This window comes from Hippocampus zosterae, chromosome 5 (genome assembly GCF_025434085.1).
Source record: "Hippocampus zosterae strain Florida chromosome 5, ASM2543408v3, whole genome shotgun sequence".
Classification (NCBI taxonomy): domain Eukaryota; kingdom Metazoa; phylum Chordata; class Actinopteri; order Syngnathiformes; family Syngnathidae; genus Hippocampus; species Hippocampus zosterae.
This window is the reverse complement of record NC_067455.1, coordinates 9829610-9850024: the sequence shown is the minus strand read 5'-3', so window position 1 is coordinate 9850024 and position 20415 is coordinate 9829610. Positions and strand designations below refer to the sequence as shown.

The 20415-nt window shown below is 41.8% G+C and overlaps 1 protein-coding gene and 2 long non-coding RNA genes across 18 annotated transcripts in view; 2 read left to right on the top strand and 1 right to left on the bottom strand.

Annotated features, from left to right (window-relative positions):
* Positions 1-20415, bottom strand: part of abcb4 (ATP-binding cassette, sub-family B (MDR/TAP), member 4) — a 40644-nt gene that overhangs the window by 1367 nt on the left and 18862 nt on the right. For 4 of the 16 annotated variants that reach the window (XM_052065807.1, XM_052065804.1, XM_052065806.1 and 1 more), the window contains exons 16-28: positions 20174-20362; positions 19955-20101; positions 19763-19867; positions 18296-18373; positions 18108-18191; positions 17818-18021; positions 17606-17706; positions 17390-17530; positions 17127-17283; positions 16846-17043; positions 16070-16276; positions 15586-15732; positions 14181-15486 (exon numbers count right to left, since the gene is read on the bottom strand). In XM_052065807.1, coding sequence (XP_051921767.1) covers positions 15280-15486; positions 15586-15732; positions 16070-16276; positions 16846-17043; positions 17127-17283; positions 17390-17530; positions 17606-17706; positions 17818-18021; positions 18108-18191; positions 18296-18373; positions 19763-19867; positions 19955-20101; positions 20174-20362 — 1965 coding nt within the window. In that variant the 3' untranslated portion in view covers positions 14181-15279. Of the gene's footprint in view, positions 1-59; positions 207-540; positions 748-979; positions 1178-1274; positions 1432-1930; positions 2072-2167; positions 2269-2339; positions 2544-2614; positions 2699-3359; positions 3438-3556; positions 3662-3785; positions 3933-4002; positions 4186-4270; positions 4433-5216; positions 5388-5461; positions 5666-5806; positions 5933-6015; positions 6127-6295; positions 6410-6736; positions 6915-9147; positions 9273-9369; positions 9542-11025; positions 11218-11438; positions 11488-11565; positions 11729-11824; positions 11889-12020; positions 12571-14180; positions 15487-15585; positions 15733-16069; positions 16277-16845; positions 17044-17126; positions 17284-17389; positions 17531-17605; positions 17707-17817; positions 18022-18107; positions 18192-18295; positions 18374-19762; positions 19868-19954; positions 20125-20173; positions 20363-20415 lie in introns of those variants that run through there. The other 12 variants (XM_052065810.1, XM_052065809.1, XM_052065801.1 and 9 more) reach the window with 12 other exon arrangements.
* Positions 4489-5362, top strand: LOC127600932 (uncharacterized). Its single transcript, XR_007962447.1, has 2 exons — positions 4489-4810; positions 4887-5362. It is a non-coding gene; the product is annotated as an uncharacterized LOC127600932 (long non-coding RNA).
* LOC127600933 (uncharacterized) lies at positions 7738-9305 on the top strand. Its single transcript, XR_007962448.1, has 3 exons — positions 7738-8440; positions 8506-8611; positions 9178-9305. It is a non-coding gene; the product is annotated as an uncharacterized LOC127600933 (long non-coding RNA).

Below are 20415 nucleotides of genomic sequence, written 5' to 3'. Positions count from 1 at the left end.
CAATCATGGCTAAACATCAGGTGGCAATTCCAGAGGAGAAGTAAAAAAAAAAAATTAACCTTCTCGCTCTCAGTGTCGAGTGCTGACGTGGCCTCATCCAGAAGCAACAGTTTGGGGTTACGAAGGATCGCTCGGGCTATGGCGATTCGTTGTTTCTGACCACCTGACAGCTGGGTCCCCTTATCGCCTGCCTGAGTGTCATACTTCTGCTCGAGGAAACAAAGTCAAAGTCAGTGCATGGAACATGAAGTACAGTAAACGTTTTTTTCATAATATTTGAAAGTGAAAAGATTTGGAAATTGGAATCCTAATAATTGCCTTCATTTTTACAAATCTGCCAATGTAAAGGGAGCGTTGTGTATTTGAATTAGAAAATATTTTATTTTGCAGTTGTATTATAAGTATTATTGTCCCTGATGTTTTATGACAGCACTTTGTTAAAATTGTTTGAGTGCCTAATGTAAACTTCGGTGACTTAAACTGGTAATACAGTTGATGTTTTAACCAAAAATAATAGCTTGATCCCAAAACATGATTTACCTTTGGCAATTTTTCTATGAAGCTGTGAATGTTGGCTTTCTCAGCAGCTGCCTTAATCTCTTCTACGGTTACAGTCCGACTGTTGTCTCCGTAGGCGATATTCTCAGCCAAGCTGCAGTCAAAGAGCACAGGCTCCTGGGACACCATGCCTATCTGAGACCTCAGCCAGTGGATGTTCAGCTCTTTCACATTTACAGAATCAAACGTCTGGAAGACAAAATTGCATAACTGTGAATGGAATGATACAGACACTCTCTCACCCAAGTCCCAGGCAAGTACTACATAAGTCATCTGGACCAAATTACCAAAATATCCCAAATGCAAGTCAGTTCCAACGTCTAAACAAGGCAAATGTTATTCGAATCAAGTTTCAATCAAGGATGTTGCGTGGTGTCATCTGTGCTGCACAAACAACGGGTGTATGTCAATTTCTTCTCACCACGTTCCCTTGCGTGGTGTCGTAGAACCTCTCCAGAAGCTGGAAGATGGTGCTTTTTCCACAGCCGCTGCTTCCGACCAGGGCCAATGTCTCTCCCTTGCTCACTTTCAGATTCAGCCCTCGAAGGACGGGTACGTCATGGCGTGAGGGGTAGTTAAACTTCACACCCTCCAATTGCACATTACCATCAAATTGGTCCTGGAGTTTTAAGGTAAGACAAAGAGCTACTTTATTCTTACTGTAGACATGTAAAGTGTGTTGCGGAGTACACCTTTGGCAACTTTTTGCTGCTTACCAATGACTGTCCTTCATGTGAGAGATTATCAATAGCAGGCTGTCTGTCCAGAAGCATCATGATGTGAGCAGCTGATAATTTGGCCTTTGCATAGTTTGGAGAAAAGGAATGGGCTTCTCCAACAGCTATTGAACCATATACAATTGCCAGCAACACTCTGAAAGAGGAATCGGTTTCCATATGGCAAATCAGAGATGATCCCATATGATTTTCATTTTATTGTAACGGTACATAGAGCTACACAAAATATCTTGCCTCCACAAGACTAAGCGACTTGAATGAGTCACCCTTTAAATATGGACATGGTCACTTTCCGGTCAAAAGCAAACACATGTAACTGCGTTCTTAATTTAGTTGTGTGACAAAATTAGCAATATCTTACTATATCTCGGGTATGTAGCTATTGCGATGTGTGTAACATAGTTTTCTTTGACTAAACTGTACTTGCAAATAACTGCACCGCGTATTTGAAAAGATGTAACTCGATGTTTTGGGCATGCCAGGACTTTTGGACAGGGCAAAACGATTCAATGCAAATGGTTTAATTCTATAGAATGAACTGCTGCATTGTAAAATCACAATGCACGCACAGACTTTGTGATTATTAACCCCAGACTCCAGACTGCTGAAATCCATAATGAGGAGATATTGCTTACAGAAATACTGCCTGAACGTCCATCTGGCCGTGCGCAACGAGCCAAGCTCCAAATGAGAAGCATACTGCATAACCATAGCAAAGCACACCGTTGGATATGCCAAGGACTACACCATGGACATGGGCCCTTTTCTCTGCATTTCTGTAGGGAGAGAGAGAGGGAGCTATTGAAAAGAATATCTGAGAAGAAGTAGAGGCGTTCAATATTTATGGGCAGCTGATCAAGGATCTCACATACTTGAAAAGAACCTGGAGGTTATTTTCATACAAAGATTCAAACGTGGGTTCTCTGGTTAGCGATGCAACTGTCCGGATATTCTCGATTGCTTCTGTAACGGTCTGACGAGACAGCGTGAAAACATCGTGTTGTATACCACAGGAAGTTTGGCAGAATGATGGCAAATGTCCACCTTTCCAGCCTTCTCCAGCTCCTTCTTGTCCTTAGCTGCTGTTCCAGTTATCATCTGCATCCTTAACATGCCAGCCGCAATCAAGATTGGCACTACCACCAGCATGGGGAGGGTCAGCTGCCAGCCATGCAGAAACGCCATGATTAAATTGGTGCCCATATTTGTCGCAATCTGGACCATTGTGGCCAAATGTTGTCCTGTAACCTGAGCAGAGATGAAAAGTGATTTACGACATGTCAAGCGGGGAAAACATGAGACAGAGAGGAGCGCCTTACCCCTTGTACGTGAGCGGCATCTGTAGCCAGCCTTGTTATGAGCGCACCAACACTGTTTTTGGGGTCATCAAACCAGCCGAGGTCCTAATAAGATTAAAATATAATAAAAAGGGTAAAATAATCATCATTGTTACCCTCAAATTTTTACCCATAGCCATTTAAAGGTCAAGTGTGGAGTAAACTTGGCCACCCATATTTTGAGTAATACTTTGGGCTAAAACTATTTCAAGCATAGTTTTTTTTTTAATTAATGAAACCCACCCAGTTTCATAGTTAGACCCACAGCAATTAAATGCTTTTGTTTCGGTGAGTCATTGTTTGCATTGTTGATTGTCCTCTATTAAATGCTCTTTGCGAGCCTCGGCGCTGTGTGGCGATGAACGGTTCACATTCAGGCAAACAGTCGTTCGAGTGCCTAAAAGTAAAGTACAGGGCATGTAAATGAACCAGAAAATTGGAACGATACAGTCTCGTTCTCGCAAAGCGAATTAATTTCCACCACTGGTTCACTCTTTGAGATGAGGAGTGGAGCTAGGCTAGTTAGGGACTCAGAGTTGAAGTAGAAGGGTGGAATTAAATTCAGATTTTCTGAAAGTACCCGACTTCCAAATGTAAATATTGTATTCTTTTGAAGGCACGTTCGCATATGTGCTCTTACTGGAAGATGTCACACACACTAGACTAGACCTTCTGGACGCATTGGTCACTTTTAAGTGTCTGCCTTGCAACTGATAATTCCACTTACCTGCCTCATCATGGCTGTGAAAGCTGCAAGTCTCAGTTTCAATGTCAGAATCTCTCCAGATTTATCAAAACAGAAACCCTGTCAAAAGTGAAAGACACAAGAGCACCCGACGTGTCTTTATATTATTTTTGCTTTACTTGAGTCTGTCATTTCTTTGTTACATGAATGCTGACATGATTCAATGTCAGTACGCCTACCTGTAGAAACTTGACAAAAAAGGATACAAATCCAAGAATAGTGCACAAAAGACAAAGGTGTTCTGCGTTCTTTTTCATCACGTCTTGATCAATACTGGTAAACACCTGAAAGTTTGGAAGAGAGGGTTTGTTTATTCAGAGCTTGGCATAGGAAGTCCTACCCCCTTTTTGCCCCCCCAAATCAATTACGCTGGTCGGTCACGCTGCTTGATGGTTAGTTGTCACGTACACCGATGAAGTTTGAGAGGATGAGCGCAAACATCGGCTGGAATATTCCAACGGTGGCAGCACAGATGATCCCCAACAAAATGTAAGGCCACTCAGGAAGGTTGAAACGCATCACTTGAAGTAAGGAAAAAGGCGGCCCATTTCCATCCTGCAGTAAAGAGAGCGCTGAATTATACCGCACTTTCTTCTCTGCTCGATGTGTAAAGCAGCAAAATCACCTCCTCTTTGTTGCCTTTTTCATCCACCAACTTCTCACTCTCTTTGTTTTGGTGCAAACCAGTCAAGGAAGAATTTATCGACTTTCTCCTACATGCGGAAGACTCAGAGGACGTTTTGGCCGCTGGGCTCTTTTTATTCGGCATACCATTTTGCTGATCCTTATCCGCACCTTTCTGAAATGTCTGTAAGAGGGAGAAAACCAAAAGCTGGATTTCCATTTCTACAAATAGTCTTTTAAAGTCTTTTTTTTTTTAATTCCAGTTTTACCTGCGTACTAATGAGAGTATGATAAACGCCATTTCTTTCCATCAGTTGGTCATGAGTCCCCAGCTCTACAACCGTTCCATTTTGGAAGCCAGCAATCATGTCAGCATTCTTGATAGTTGAGAGACGATGGGCCACAATTATGGTGGTACGACCCAGTCGAACCTGCACAAGTGATACAAAATCTTTTCATTTATAGTGTGTGTATATATATATTTTTTTAAATTGATTTTTTTGGTGGGTTGCGATTTCGATGTGCCACGAGTAACCTCCTGCTGGGACTGTTCAATCTAATGTGATCGCCTCGATCAAATTGTCGCTGCCGCACGAATAATAATACTGTAATAAATAATGGAACCATATAAACAGACAAAAGTAATGATTCAGAGAGTTTGGATTTGATCTTCACCGTGCTGACTCCTAAGACCTTGGTGAAGATTTACCGACAGTGAAGTGTGCTGTTACATACAAGATCTAACTGTCTGAGTTGAATCTCGATCATTGCGAGTCCCAAACAGCGGAAGACTGAGGGTGATGCTAATTGTGCGTCAGGAACATCGGGGGTAGGTGTGTGGGTGCGCCTGAATTGGTTGGTCACCAGTGGATCGCAGGGCTGCAGGTGTGTGACACGTTAGGGGATCTATGACATGAATATAAAGTAGAGAATTTTAAATCTGTCCTGTACAAAAGTTGTGAGGACTTTCTGATTGACTCTTGGAACTATCAGTTCTTACTATGGGTCATGAGAGCGTCATTATGGTTCCTTAAAGAAAAAAAGAAATGAAAGTCAATGCGCCACTGATGCTGGAAGGACTAAGGTGTAAACGGTCTCTCAACAAATTTGTGTTTGGACAATTTCAGTTGATTCTTGGGCAAGAGTGTCAGTTCCACTGCCAGAATTTGTATTCATTCATTTTTTTAAATGAATATACAGGTTGGGTCTCCCTACCTTGTCGAGCGCATCCTGCACAACAGTCTCACTCTCAGCATCAAGGGCGGATGTTGCTTCGTCCAGCAGAAGGATTTTGGGGTTACGTACGAGCGCTCGAGCGATTGCAATTCTCTGCTTCTGTCCTCCACTCATCTGAGTCCCTCGGTCCCCAACCAGCGTTTCGAACTTCTGCTCGATAACAACGCTCTCATCATTGACAAGAAAAAGGAGATTTTCGGGTGAAGCCATGAATAAAATCATACTTCGGGAAGGTTCATGATGAAGTCGTAAGCGTTGGCCTCCTTTGCAGCATGCTCAATCTCGTTCTGCGTCACGTCAGTTCGGCCGTATCGGATGTTCTCGGCTATGGTGGTGGCAAATAAGACGGGCTCTTGACTCACCACGCCAATCATCCCTCTCAGGTAGCGGATATTGAGAGAACGGATGTCATGGCCGTCAATTGATATCTGCAAATAAAAGAGAAGAATGTTTTTTTTTCTCTCAATTATTCTTGATTGTCGCAGTCGCAATGCTTTGATTCAGCATGTCTGTCTTTTGTGACTGAATCCTTATATTTTGTGTCAGAGGTTTTAGAAACATTTACACACAGATCCCTCCTGAGGATCGTAGAACCTCTGCAACAGCTGGATGGTGGTGCTTTTACCGCAGCCGCTGCTTCCCACTAAGGCAATGGTCTGCCCACTCTTCACACTCAGGGACATGTTGTTTAATACCTGCAAGTGATGACCATTATGGAAAGGAGTAAGAATATATAGCCGGGTTTAGATGTTGGATGAAGTTGAGTGAGGAGGCTTACTTGAACTTCTGGCCTTGAGGGGTAGTTAAAGTGGATGTTCTTGAACTCGATATTTCCACTGATCGAGTCAGGCTTGAAGCCGCTCTCTGAGTAGCTGTCAATGCTCGGTATCTAGAGAAAACAAGAAGTTGTTTTTTAAAATGTTTTTCTTCTTTGAATCTCAGGACTCTCGACCACTTATCGTCGACAATACATAATTGTGCGGAATGCAGAATTCCGCTGCATATATTTGTTTTTGAGCAAGCAAAATGAAAGAGGGAGAAAATGAAGCTTTCCTTACACTGTCAATGATCTTGTAAACTTGGTGTGCAGCTCCTTGGGCAATGACAAATGCCTCAGCGTTAGGTGTGGTCTCTCCCAAGGCGAATGCCCCAATGAGCAAAGCGAATAAAACCTTCAGACAAAAACATTCTTGGATTGAACCTTTCTAACTTGAATATTTTCGATAGGGGGAAATAACATTTCCATTTGCAGTTTCCAATCGTTTCTGAGCTCAACTATGGCACTTAAAAATCTGCCATGCAGTTTGGGTGTCTTAAATTACTATTGAATTTATTGTTAGAATCTCTATTCTGTACATGTATTCATCATCACATTACTCCTTGGCCAGCAGCACACAATATTTTGTTCGAGAGCTCGATCTCAATTTGCTCATTCAAATTTAAATAAATCCCACACAATCCAATACATTTTTATTCATAAAGGCAATCTCTCTACTCACTGTGAGTACAGTTCCAATGCTGTATTCTTTATCTTTTGTCAAAATGAGTGTACTCCCGTACCAGAAGGCCAGAGCATAAGACAGTTTGGTCATCATGAGAGTAAAGCCCATAATCAAGTTTGAACTTATCATCTTCTTCATTCCCATTTTCTTTGCATCTTCCAAAATCTTGCGATATCTGTTAAGTGACATAAACACCAAAGAATTAAGTATTGGTTGAATGAAAAGACATTTGAAAATCCACACGGCTAACGCCTGCATCTGGCCTAGTCGTACAGGCGGATTTTGTTTCCTTCTTTTGCTAACATGGTTGCAGAGCATGGTAAAGACTTGATCTTCCATGTCCCGCTTCGTCTTGGAGAATCCTTATGTCTTGGAGAGACTATTTGTGGAGTATTTGAGGTTGAAGACTCATGCGTGTATTCCCCATGCATGGGCGATTTTGGGCAAGACTCTGATTTCTCAGACCTGGTTCATTGTGTTGGCAAGGGAGTGGGAGTGGTTACCACAGTCGTGAGTTCTTTTGGCAGTCATGCTGGCGGAACCGACAAGAGTTGCCTCGAAGCGGACGGGCGCAAATGGGGGAGGGACTTGTGTAACCTGTGTTGCTTTGATTAGGTTCAGCTGGATGGCCTTGAACTCTGTTGGGATTGGTGATAGCCACCTTTGAGTTCCGTCGCTGGAGCATGATCTACGCGGTACGCAATGGGGTCCGAGGACCTAGCTCGATGTGGTCTTTGGCAAAGTCCTTGATAGCTAGGTTGTGCAGTCGGAAACTAATTAGTTTTGGCAAAAACTACTTTGTGATTTTTTTTTTGCCCTTTTTAACTGGTCTGTATTACGGCCATTGAATTTCACCCTTGTTGTTGTTCTCGGCAACATTGTGCACAAAACGGCGGTGAAATTTACTGACGGGAGTGTGGTTAAAATAAAATGACAGACTTTCTGACAATTCCATTTTAGTTTGGCTTGGAAAAAAAATGACAGACTGACAAAGGTGACGAATGACGGACCGGCCAAAATTTTGTACGTATGGTGGCATGTCACGATTTTTGTGTTGACAAGGGCTGATAGGGCGTTTTGTGATGATATGCGTCATCAAAGGCAAACCAAAAAAAAATCCGATTGAGAGAGTCTTGAACACCACTTGTGGTCACTATGTACAAGTTGGCCATGATGGGACATTAATTAATTCAATTTGTGATTTCGCCTTGAGATCCCATGTTATTGAAATACCAGTTTAAACTAAGGTAAACCCCAAAAGTTAAATGCATCGACTTCGAATAATCACAGACACCATTTTGTTGTTCATTTAAAACTCAGGGTTATGCCAGATTGTGGTGCCAACTCAGATTGCGTGAGCTTCTCCATATTTTATTTTTTAAATCACGCAGATAATGTTGAGGCAGTAATTGGGCTCTTGAAACAATTGTGACCTTTGTGCTTATAAACAGGAGGTCTGAAAGTTTGGTGCTATTCCAGTTTGTCTCTCTTTTCTAATTATTTGCATGATTGTTGCTTAACTAACATTTGGGTGTAACTAATTGATGATTATATTTATGTAGGTAAATAATGTTTGAGGGAGGGTGTGTCGATTCCGCGAGTTTTCTTTTTTTATTTATTTATTTTTCTGAAGGATGGGTGGGCTAATTCTATTTTTCTTGGTTTTGTTGAATAAGTTGAATAGACATTTACAACACCAGGGTCTAGCGTTTTTCACTTGAACACGGGTTTCAGTGGAATTAGTGAACATAAATCATTCATTTGAGGTAATTTATTTTTCCTTTCTACCCATAGCGACCGGTACTTGTGTCAGAAGTGAGAGGTGTAGCCTATTTAAGCATTTGAAGTCGTCACAAATCATATCCAGGAGTGGTACGTAATTTTTTTTTTTTTTGCTAAGATATGAATAACTAGATACTGTATTTGATGTTGTCTCTGGGAATAGGGTAGTCCGTATTTTGTTTTGCAGGATTGCAGTTTTCCGCCATTTTAGGGAGCATTGTTGATTTTGCCCAATTGGTTGCGTACCGGTAGTTTTTAATAAAGGTAAAAATTGAATTTATGACTTGGTCTTTGTAAATAAAGAAATACTGTACATCATCTCCTTATACAGTCGCGTCCAAAAGTATTGGAATAGCTAAGTCAACACCTTTGTTTTTGTCTTACACTGAAGGCATTTGGTTTTCTGATCAAAAGATGACTACAAGACATTAGTTCAGAATTCCACCAGAATTGACCTTGCCATCCAAGTACTTTTGAGAATTTTGTTTTCTGGCACAGGAGAGCAGATACCTTTGAATACACCAGCATAATCTAATGAGAGATGTATTAATGCATGAGATGTATTGACTAACTCGCCTCGATAAAAATAAGAGATACAGTACTAGCATATAAAATTCTGCACAAACCTCTCGATCTCTCTTTTCTGACCACTGAAGGCAAACACAGTCCTGATGGCAGAAAGCACCTCCTGTGCCACCGCACCTGCTCTGGCGTAAGCAGCCTGTTCTTTCGAAGCGAATGATGACAGCACCTAAGAAGAAAGCCAGATAAGATTGGCAATGAGAGACTTTTCTTTTATTCGCTTTTTTTTTTTACACCAAAGCCAGAGAGGGGTGGATATGGTTTACCTTACTAAAAAGCGCAGCTGACAAGCCCACCAAGGGGCAGGTGGCCAAGATGACAAGAGCGAATTTCCATCCTTTGCTTAAAGCAATGATGATGGATATGATTAAAGTGGAAAAGGACTGGATCAGCATTCCCAGCTTATCTCCTATACCCTCTTGGATCTTATAGACGTCACTGTCCAGGCAAATGAACATGTCCATCAATTGCAATTTGCAAGACATTTGTGTCTGTTGGGTGTAAGGACTTCGAAAACAGACAGAAGCTTTTTTTTAAGTGTCCCAGCACTGTCACACTCTTTTCCCACCTGTGCACAAGCTGCCATTTTCCCTCAGCGTAAAAATCTTTGGACTGATGTCTCAGCCAATCGCTCACAACCCTTTTTGACTTCATTGCCACTTTCAAACCCGGTGCCAACTCCAGCCAAAACTCGGTTTTCCAACGTCTCTGTTCTCGACCAAATCGGTTTTCGACCAAAATTTTCGAGTTTTTTCTATGCCTCAGATGACGACCGAATTTAGATTCTCAAACAAACTGAGTGCACTTGAATGTGTCACTTGACTCCTCTCGCATTCCTTACACGAGGAAGTGACGCTTCCTTGTGTAGCGTTTCATTGTGAGCAGACGTGTTCAATAAAGTTTTTTTTTTTTAAAGAGGGTGGTTTCCGTTTTCGAACAGCCTTCTGGAGCGGATTATGGTCGAAAACCGAGGTATGACTGTGTACTCTCAACTGCTGAGGCAGGTCAAGAAAGACAACAAACGCAGGGGTCATCAGTCAGAAGGAGTCATCTTGCATCATGACAACGCAAGGCCTCACATAGGAGCCCAAACGGTGCAGACCATCTACAAGCTGGGCTGGGAACTGCTCCCTCAACCCCATTATAGCCCAGACTTTGCCCCTTCCGACTTCTACCCACAAAGTCTGAAGGTGGCGAAGTCAAAAGTGTTGTGAGAGACAGGCTGAGACATCAGTCCAAAGATTTTTTTACACTGAGGGAATATGAAGGCTTGTGCACAGATGGAAAAAGTGTGTGACAGTGCTGGGAGACTACGGTGGAGAAAAAAAAAAAACAAGCTTCTCCTCATACCGAAAAAAAAAATCACCTTATTTATTGAGTGAATCTCATACTACTTCTGACTTCTGTTCCATAAACGGGTGGCGTGAAATACTACTACATGCGATATGACATACATACACGTTCCTAACATTGTCTTCGCTTTCGGTCTACCATCAAGTAAGAGGGGAACCTCTAGTGACCTAGTGGTTCATTGAAGATCCAATTTAAATGACAGAACCAACCAGCAAAAGGGGCTGTTACGCCCAGATCCCGATAAACGCGAGCTACCAAAAACCATGTCACAAATTCTTTAGTAGAATGTGCCGTCACTCCTTGCTACAACGCAAGGTTTGGTATACATTTTTATAACCTGCTAAAAAAACAGCTGGTCACCAAAGCACATTATCCCAAAGGTCCACCGTGATCCGTTTTGGAACAGAAACCCGATGGCTGCCGAGAAACCCGGCTTCACCGGGCCATGCCGATTTCTCTGCTCCCCTCGAAAGAACCTTCCACTTTCCTGGTCTTTATATCATCTGAATGTGAGAGCTGTGGAGGTAGTTTGTTTTGAAATGGATGAGTGCGATTCACATGTTACTCACTCAACGAGACAAGTGTTGAGTGTTGCCGTCTCGTTGACGTCGAACCAGCTGATGTCCTGTCGCATGACACTGTGGAAAAATTGCTTGCGAATGCTTTTGACTTGTCGTCCGGCAGCCAGTGCAAAGAAAGCTGCTTGCATGTAGCAAGCCGCAATAACCAACGTCCCCGCGATGCCATAGTAGATGACCAAACTGGGATGGAAGAAACACAATTCATCAAATGTGTCTCTGTGAATGTAAATTAAAGGTAGAGTTTGTATCATTAAAAAAAAAAAAAAGACAATTTGTCATGTACTGCCTGATACGACCTGACAGTAGAATATTACTCAAGAGTCAAGTGAAGCTACGTTCAAATCTTGCTGGCAGTTTGATCATCATTCACACATAACTCACCTTTCGAAACTCGCTCTTACCTATTTACATCCTCCTGCAAGGTGCTGTTCACAATTAGCAAGGAGGAATCTAAAAATATCAAGGATAAAGTGTAATACTCCTTTGTCAAGTCAAATGGCTATTTGTTAACTCTCTCGACAAACTCACTGGCATGGCTGGTGTTCATTTGAGGTAATACTGAGTGGAGTATAAACGAGTCCGCCACTTTCCCAAAACAAATACACATTAAGGGGAAGAAAAGCCCATGAACAATCGACATCACGGTCCCAATGACGATCAGCACAATATCGAAGCCATTTGCAAACCTGAACTGTGCACATGTCAAAGGGAGAAGGAAGAAAATGCCAAATGGTGTTTAAAAAAAAATATTTGTGGTTTGAGCTAGATGGATAGAGACAAAACTCACCAGTCCAATTGGGCCAACTGTGGGTATCTTTTCCTCTTTTTTCTTCTTTTCATTTTTGAGATCACTGGGTCAAAAACAAAAAACTTCATTTCAACTGCTTTCCTTGAAATATGAGTTCTATTGTTGGGTTAATTTTGCGACTTACAAAAAACTAAACAAACAAAAACAGTTTGAGTTACGACTCCAGGAATATTACCTTAAATTAATATCCGTTGTGTTCTTTTGCAAAGTGTCCGTTTCATCCATTTGTAGGTTTTATCAGAGGAAAACAAAGGCGAAAATCTTTTTGGTTTGTAATGTTCCTTTCTGAAAATTAAGCCATGTCAGTCGGTAGCGTGACCATTTCATAATGAAGAGAGTGACTAAACGGAATTATACCCGAGTGCTTTCGTGCCGTTGGCGTTCCGCATCCTCATTAGTGTTCCAATGTTTGACAGAATTTTGAAAGTTTGGATTGTGAATGTGTGAGCACACACACACCCAGCCAACACCACTTTTAATTGCCCTAAAGCAGTGTTGCAAATCTATAGTGTATTGGGACATACCATCCAAATAGAAAACAAAATTCCTCCAAGTGGATGCACATGTTAACTAAATGGAGTGTAACTTTTGCCTTCTCGGAGAAGAGCATTTAATTGTTCTGCTTGCCATTTGACATTGCTGGAATTGATAAATGAACGTATATAGATATATAATGAAAAAATGACTATCCGCTCAACACAACTTTATTTATGAAGCACTTTAAAAGCAATCAATGCTAGAACAATTTACAAAGGGCACTGGGACCAACCACTACCCCTTCCATTTTCTATCATTAACATTTTAAGCGTCACCAAGTGTTAAATGTCTAAGAGGCACTGGGACCAACCACTACCCCTTCCATTTTCTATCATTAACATTTTAAGCGTCACCAAGTGTTAAATGTCTAAGACATACTTAGTTTTACCAAGGAAGCATCTTTGATGGGATACTCATAAATCTGACTGCCCTGAGTATAACAATGAAAGGAAAACACATAGTTTCTCAGGATGGAACCCATGAAGGCAGGTGGAAGGACAAAAGGAGGTGCTTTAAAATGGAACCCTGTGGAACCCCATAAAATAGTGGACCCAAGGCAAGTTCTGCCTGCCAGATCAGAGCTAAACCAATTCAGAGTTCTACCACTAATGTCTACAAAGTAGCTGTAACCAAGACTCTAGGATGTTGTGGTCCACCGTATCAAATGCCGAAGTGAGGTCTTCGTGGGACAAGACACATCGTCCCAAGAGTCATTTGTTAATGGATATCATTAATAATTCTTAATTAAGCTTTGGTGCTACACAGCAATTTAAAACCTGATTTTCAAAGCTCTAGGACATCAGGCACATCAGGCACATTCAGAAATGATGGGAAGTGAGTGTGCACAGCACATTTTGCAACGGAACATCAACCACTCCAAACACAGCTAAGTGGAGTAAAGTACATCCAGCTGAACTTGCTCAGGTGATGTGTGGGCGGGAAAGCGGTAGATCGACAGAGGTGTGAAACGGGAACAGACATTGCAAAATGAGTGCAAATATTGTTCAGAATAATTTTATTTATACAAACAGCGAGCAATACTTCACACTGTCTGTGAGTGTAAAACATGCAGATTCAATGACATAACAGCATCGTGAGGTAGGATCTGTTTGGTGACAGTGTGGCGAAAGATGACAATAGCATGAGTAAATGCTATTTTGTGCAGTAAAAATTGCAAAATTGAGCATTTACTCATGATCATAAATTATATTTTACAACACAAAATGTGTATTTAAAAGTAAAAGTATCTCTGCTAATAATACATACTCATCGTAGGTTGCCTGGAATTTGGCATGGAGCAATCTCAAATGCACTTCAGATTTCACATGCTCCACTTCAGTCTTTCAGTAAGTCAGTCAGTCAAAAATTCATCATATTTCCACTGTCTATTATGCTTTTTTTTGTTTGTTTGTTAATGTCAGTTATCTTCACTTACTTTTCCCACCCTAATCGAATCTCTCTTCCTGATTCAATTGTACAAGACACAAAGAACAAGGAAGCATATGTCACTTTCAGATCAATAATTCCCAACCAGTGTGCCGTGAGACATAGCCATGAGTATCTAAGGAAATTCAATAATTTCACTTGATTCATCTGAAAAAGTCTCAATCCATGCCGACAATAGTGACAAGCAGAACAATTAAATGCTCCACCACTAGATGGGAGACAATTTAAATGCATCTGTTCCAAGTACACAGAATAACAGTGTGAATATATAAAATTTGAATTTATGTTAAATTAAACAGACACAGCTCAGTGCCGTTTTCCTTGATGGCAAAATGACTCCATTGATGGCTGCTTTTTATTTCTTATTCATGGCGATAACGTGATGGCGACGAACTGAACATGGCTCTTTCATGAGTAAAAACGTAACAAGTTTTCAACGTGAAAGTTAGTGGGTGGTTTGTCAGATTTTCAAAATATATGCTTATCACACTGATGTTTATTCTGAAGTAAGTCACAACAAATTTGGAATAGGTTTCATGTTAAGCTTTAAGTTTTCCACAAAAGTCCTGGCGAAAATGGGCTGCTAGCTAGCTTCAAGTACTGTAAAAGTTAGCATTGTTGTACTAGCGTTAATTTATTAGCTTATATGTGTGTTACTTTTACGTGTCAAATTTGCAGGGATTTTTGCAATGCTTTATCATATTGACACGTTTGAGTGACTGTGAAACATGGAGGGAAAGGTACACATGTTGCTGTTGTCCAAACGAGAGCTAGAAAACAAAACAGCACAGGTAAATTATACTTTTGTTCATTGATCAGAAAGTATAGGGTAGGTGATGGCTTATTAATAACAATATCATGTGATTAATAAGCCATCAAAACGTATTTTCTTTTTGCTTCTTTGATAGTTAAGGCATAGTCGTATATACCTATATATATATATATATATATTTTTTTTTTAATTGTTGAATTAAAAATACACGATGTACATTTGTTAAAAGATGTTATAATTTGGTTTCACTAAAACTAGACTCAAAACTTGGGAGTTTTCATCAACTAAAATTAAATAAATCTAATCATTTTCATCCAAAGCACTAAAATTAACACTAAAGAAAGGAGGTCTGTCAACAAAAAACACTGGCCTAGATTTCACACTGCATAAGTCAGTTTGTGTATAAATTGAGACGAGTAGACATTATTTCAGTATACTGTACATAATTTTTGTTTAGTAGCGTCCCATGAAGTTTTTTTTTCTCTTACAATACATACGCCCTGGCAGGATAAAAGTTGCAAAACACTGACCTATGGAATCAGCCAACCTTAGCTGAATTTTTCTAGTTGCACCTGTGCGTGTCATCTAGTAGACTCACAAAAAGTTGTGCACATTCAAACAGCCACTATCATTTGAAATGTAAGACCTAAGAAAATAATTTGAAAATCAATAACCCTACTCATTCAATATCACGACCCAACTGTGTGGTGACCAGCATGTGGTAGACGCCCTTTTTGGCTAGCAGCTGCTGATGAGACCCTTGCTCAACCACTTCTCCTCCCTGAAAGACGGCGATGCGGTCTGCATTTTGGATGGTGGACAGACGGTGGGCTACGACGATACACGTCCTGCCCTGCCGAGCTTTGTCCAACGCCTCTTGCACCACCTGGATCGAGCACAAATTGAGAAGACAGAAGTCAATCCGGCGAACCATCTCAGCCATGCAAATGTGGAGCAATTCCAGATGAGAAGAGAAAAACATCACCTTCTCACTCTCGGCGTCGAGTGCTGACGTGGCCTCATCCAGAAGCAACAGTTTGGGGTTACGGAGGATGGCTCGGGCTATGGCGATTCGTTGTTTCTGACCACCTGACAGCTGGGTCCCCTTATCGCCTGCCTGAGTGTCATACTTCTGCTCGAGGAAACAAAGTCAAAGTCAGTGCATGGAACATGAAGTACAGTAAACGTTTTTTTCTTAATATTTGAAAGTGAAAAGATTTGGAAATTGGAATCCTAATAATTGCCTTCATTTTTACAAATCTGCCAATGTAAAGGGAGCGTTGTGTATTTGAATTAGAAAATAACATTTTATTTTGCAGTTGTATTACCAGTATTATTGTCCCTGATGTTTTATGACAGCACTTTGTTAAAATTGTGTGAGTGCCTAATGTAAACTTCGGTGAGTTAAACTGGTAATACAGTTGATGTTTTAACCAAAAATAATAGCTTGATCCCAAAACATGATTTACTTTTGGCAATTTTTCTATGAAGCTGTGAATGTTGGCTTTCTCAGCAGCTGCCTTAATCTCTTCTATGGTTACAGTCCGACTGTTGTCTCCGTAGGCGATATTCTCAGCCAAGCTGCAGTCAAAGAGCACAGGCTCCTGGGACACCATGCCTATCTGAGACCTCAGCCAGTGGATGTTCAGGTCTTTCACGCTCTTGGAATCAATCATCTGGAAGACAAACAACAAAAAGACTCGTCGGGACATCGTTGAAGTCAGATGTCAAGAAAAATTGGTTTTGAGCAAGATGACCCAAGACCGCGGAAAGTTGTTTGGATCAAATCACTAGGTGGGTCACAACACCCCAGATTTAAAAAAAAATTAAAAATCACAAAACTCTAACTTATAAATGCATAACATTTCTGAAGAAAAAAACCACAATATTTTGTCTGCGGGAGAAAGTACCATATAGCTGTTATCGACAGGTTGTCAGTGAAGCCGCACATAAGAAGTGGCATTATAATCCGCCATACTATGTCATGGTCAAAAACAGGTTAACACAACACATAGCAAACCCCAAAATAATATAAAAAAGGGAGCAAATGTGTGAATAAGAGAAACTCAGCGGCACTACGTCAACACTCTACCACTCACTGGCGCCTTTTCCACTAATAAACAGACACAAAGATACACACAGAAGACACATTGAGCAAATGCCCTTTGTGTGTTTCTACATCTCATCTGTGCAGCGCAGTGCCATTAAATTGACTAACGAACAAAAGTGCAATTGTTTTACTTGCCACGTTCCCTTGCTTGGTGTCGTAGAACCTCTCCAGAAGCTGAATGGTGGTGCTTTTTCCACAGCCGCTGCTTCCTACCAGGGCCAGTGTCTCTCCCTTGCTCACTTTCAGATTCAGCCCTCGGAGGACGGGTACATTGGGCCGTGATGGGTAGTCAAACACAACACCCTCAAAGTACACATTGCCATCAAAATGGTCCTGGAGTAATAAACCAGACATCCACTTTCTCAATACCGTAAACTGCTCTGGAGTGCACTGTTTGGCAACTTTTTGCTGCTTACCAATGACTGTCCCTCCTGCGAGAGATTATCGATAGCAGGCTGTCTGTTCAGAAGCATCATGATGTGAGCAGCAGACGTTTTGGCGTTCGCGTAGTTTGGAGTGAAGGAATTGGCTTCTCCAACAGCCATTGAACCATATAGAATTGCCATAATCACTCTGAGGGAGAATATTCATTTACATAGGACCGACCTTACCAAATCATGTCAAGTTTGAGAGGTTATTTCCCGAATGTAATGAATGCTCTGAACTCTTTGTTACTCACAGAAAAACTCCCTCCACATCCATTCGTCCTTGCTGAACAAGCCAAGCTCCAAACCAGAAACATACGGCATAAGTAAAGTAGATCATGGCTTGGGAGAAAGAGAAGGCAAAACCCTGCACGTGGGCCTTTTTCTGGGCGTTTCTACGGAGACACACGGAACCATCCAAAATAGCACGTCGAAAACTGTTTCAACCATTGATGGAGGTCCTCACATACCTGTACGGAGCTTGAAGATTCTTGTGAAACAAAGACTCAAACGTGGCTTCCCTGGTCAGTGATGCGACTGTACGGATATTGTCGATGGCTTCCGTAACAATCTGATGAGATGCACCATGAAAATGCGACATCGTATAATACGGTCTTATATTTCGGGAGAAGGAGGGCAAAGGTAGGTGAGTAACCCATCATACGCTATGGCAAATGCTCACCTGTCCAGCCTTCTCCAACTCCTTCTTGTCCTTGGCAGCTTGCCCAGCTAGCAACTCCATCTCCACAGTTCCTGCTACCGCCAAGATTGGCACCAACACCAGTACGAGCAGGGTCAGCTCCCAGCCGTACACGAAGGCAAGAATCACACCGGTGCCTAAATTGGCAATATTCTGCACCAGGGTGGCCAGGCGTAGTCCCGTAACCTGAGAGGAGGTGAAAGGTTTGGTGGAAATAGATAGAACGTTGCGTGTATGCGTGTGTAGTGGCAAGACACGGAAAAAGGCCTCACCCCTTGTACTTGAGCAGCATCTGAGGCCAGCCTTGTTGTGAGGGTTCCAACACTGTTTTTGTGGTCATCAAACCAGCCGAGGTCCTAGAATGTAATTCCTTTTCAAATTAAGAAATACTGACAGAGAAATGCCAGCCTTGGTGAACGGCAAACCCGAAAAGCCTTTTTTTTTTTTTTTTTTAACTTGCCTGCCTCATCAAAGCCTTGAAAGCTGCAAGTCTCAGTTTTAATGTCAGGATCTCTCCAGATTTTCCAAAACAGTAACCCTGTAAAAAGTGACGGAAACAAACTTGGACGTTGACATGAATTCAAGTGACTGACACCTTCCCTCTGCAGCCATTGGCATAGTAAGATCGTTATCAGTGCCGAAGTCAAGATGGCGCCCGAGTAGGCAGCCGTCAGCAGGTGCTCTCATGAGCCTTGCTTTTTTTGTTGTTCTTGTGTTTCTTTTGTCACTTTGTGTTTGTTGTTACGTCGTGTGGACTTGATGTGGACCTTTTTCAGCATTTTTTGGCCACGACATTCATCAAGTAGGAGACTCTGTGCTTGGTGGTTGCGCCTTCTCGGCAGCATGGGTATACCAGCACTGTTTTTGACTGGAGGAATGTCGGCGCCATTTGACTGTCGTTGCTGGACAGTCCCGGGGCGCTTGTGTCTTGCGCCTGTAATGGGCAGCATTTTTCACAGCCCCGCTTTGTTCAGCGGAGAGATCGGTGCTGTTGAACGGTCTGCGGCTGGATGGATGGAGGTCTTGAGGAGCCGACGATGAGAAGAAAGGAACGTTGGCGCGGAGTGCCGATGCGGATTTGGAGCTGGGAGTCGCGGCTTGGAGTTTGAAGCGGATTATGTGGGACAGGAGAAGTGAACTAATCTCTTTTCGTCAATGGATGCTACAGCTTTGTGTTTGCTTTCAAAACTTAGCTTGTAGCAGACGTGTGCACATTTTCAGCATGACGTCTCTGATCCACTGGAGAAAGAACACTTTGATCCTCTCCTCTTTCATCTAGAACTGCTTCAGACAACAAAGTGTATGCAGAAAAGTGGTGAAGATTGCACGACTGTCTCTGTCCTATGTGTTGTCTTGTGTTATTTTTGTTATTTTGACTTCAAAATGGCGCCGCGAGAGTGGCTGCCTTTCCAGCAGCTCCTATTTTTTTGTTGTTCTACTTCTTCCTTTCATAACTTTGCTGCTGTGAATCTGGAATTTCTCCATTGCGAGACTAATAAGGATTAAGAAAACCTTTATTAGGTTTTATATATAACGGTTTTCTTAATCTGATGCTCCTTGTCTGTAGACTGTACTCAAATTTCTAATCATGCTCCAAATATTACAACCCTATCGGAGCCATATCGGGTGGGCAACAGGATCTTTTTTTCTTCCTCATAGTGTCACTTCCGAATCACATTTCAACCAAGTGACTTATTTTGAATTCGCCTTAGCTAACTTGTGGACAAGCAAAACTGTCACAAGCCTGCGCTATGGTAGCCTGTAAGTGCTAAAATACCATTCAAATCACCCAGGGCAATGGTTCGTGCTACTACTCGGCAAAAGGATAAGAGAAATGCGTGAGTTGCATTAAACACTAAAAATACCACCCCCAAAAAATATTTTTTAAACGTGCATGCGGCACGTGTGAACGTGAACGTATGCCTACCTGGAGAAACATGGTGAAAAAAATGACAATTCCAATAGTTGCAAACATGAGGCAGAGGAATTCAGTTTCTTTTCTAATCATCTCTTGATCAGTCTCAGCCATCACCTGGAAGTTTGAAAGAGAAAGTTGATGATCTTATTTTGGTTCAAGGGAAAAAAAAATGTGACCCAGCGGACATAAATTGTAACCTACAGCAATGTACTTTGAAAGGATGACGGCAAACAGAGGGTGTAATAATCCATTAATGGCAGCGAAGATGATCCCCATCAAAATGTAAGGCCACTCGGGAAGGTTGAAACGCAGAATTTTGAGTAGCGACACGGGTGGAACACTTTCATCCTTTAGAAAGGAGGAGAGAAACGCTGAATTGCGCCTTGCTTTATTGTCCAAAGTCAAGTCAACCAATCTCACCTCTGTCTTGTTTTGGGCATCCAGCAATGTTTCTCTCTCTTCTTTCTTTCCCTCGAAACCAGCGGAGGAAACCCCTCTTGTCGACTTCCTCCTTTTCAGGGAAGATTCATCGTCGAGCATTTTGGTTATCGGGCTCTTTTCATTCTGCTCACTATTCCGCTGCTCATCAACTTTGGCTTTCTGGAAGGTCTGCAAGATAGAGAGGGAGAAACCACTGCACGGGTATACTGTATATTGTTGGA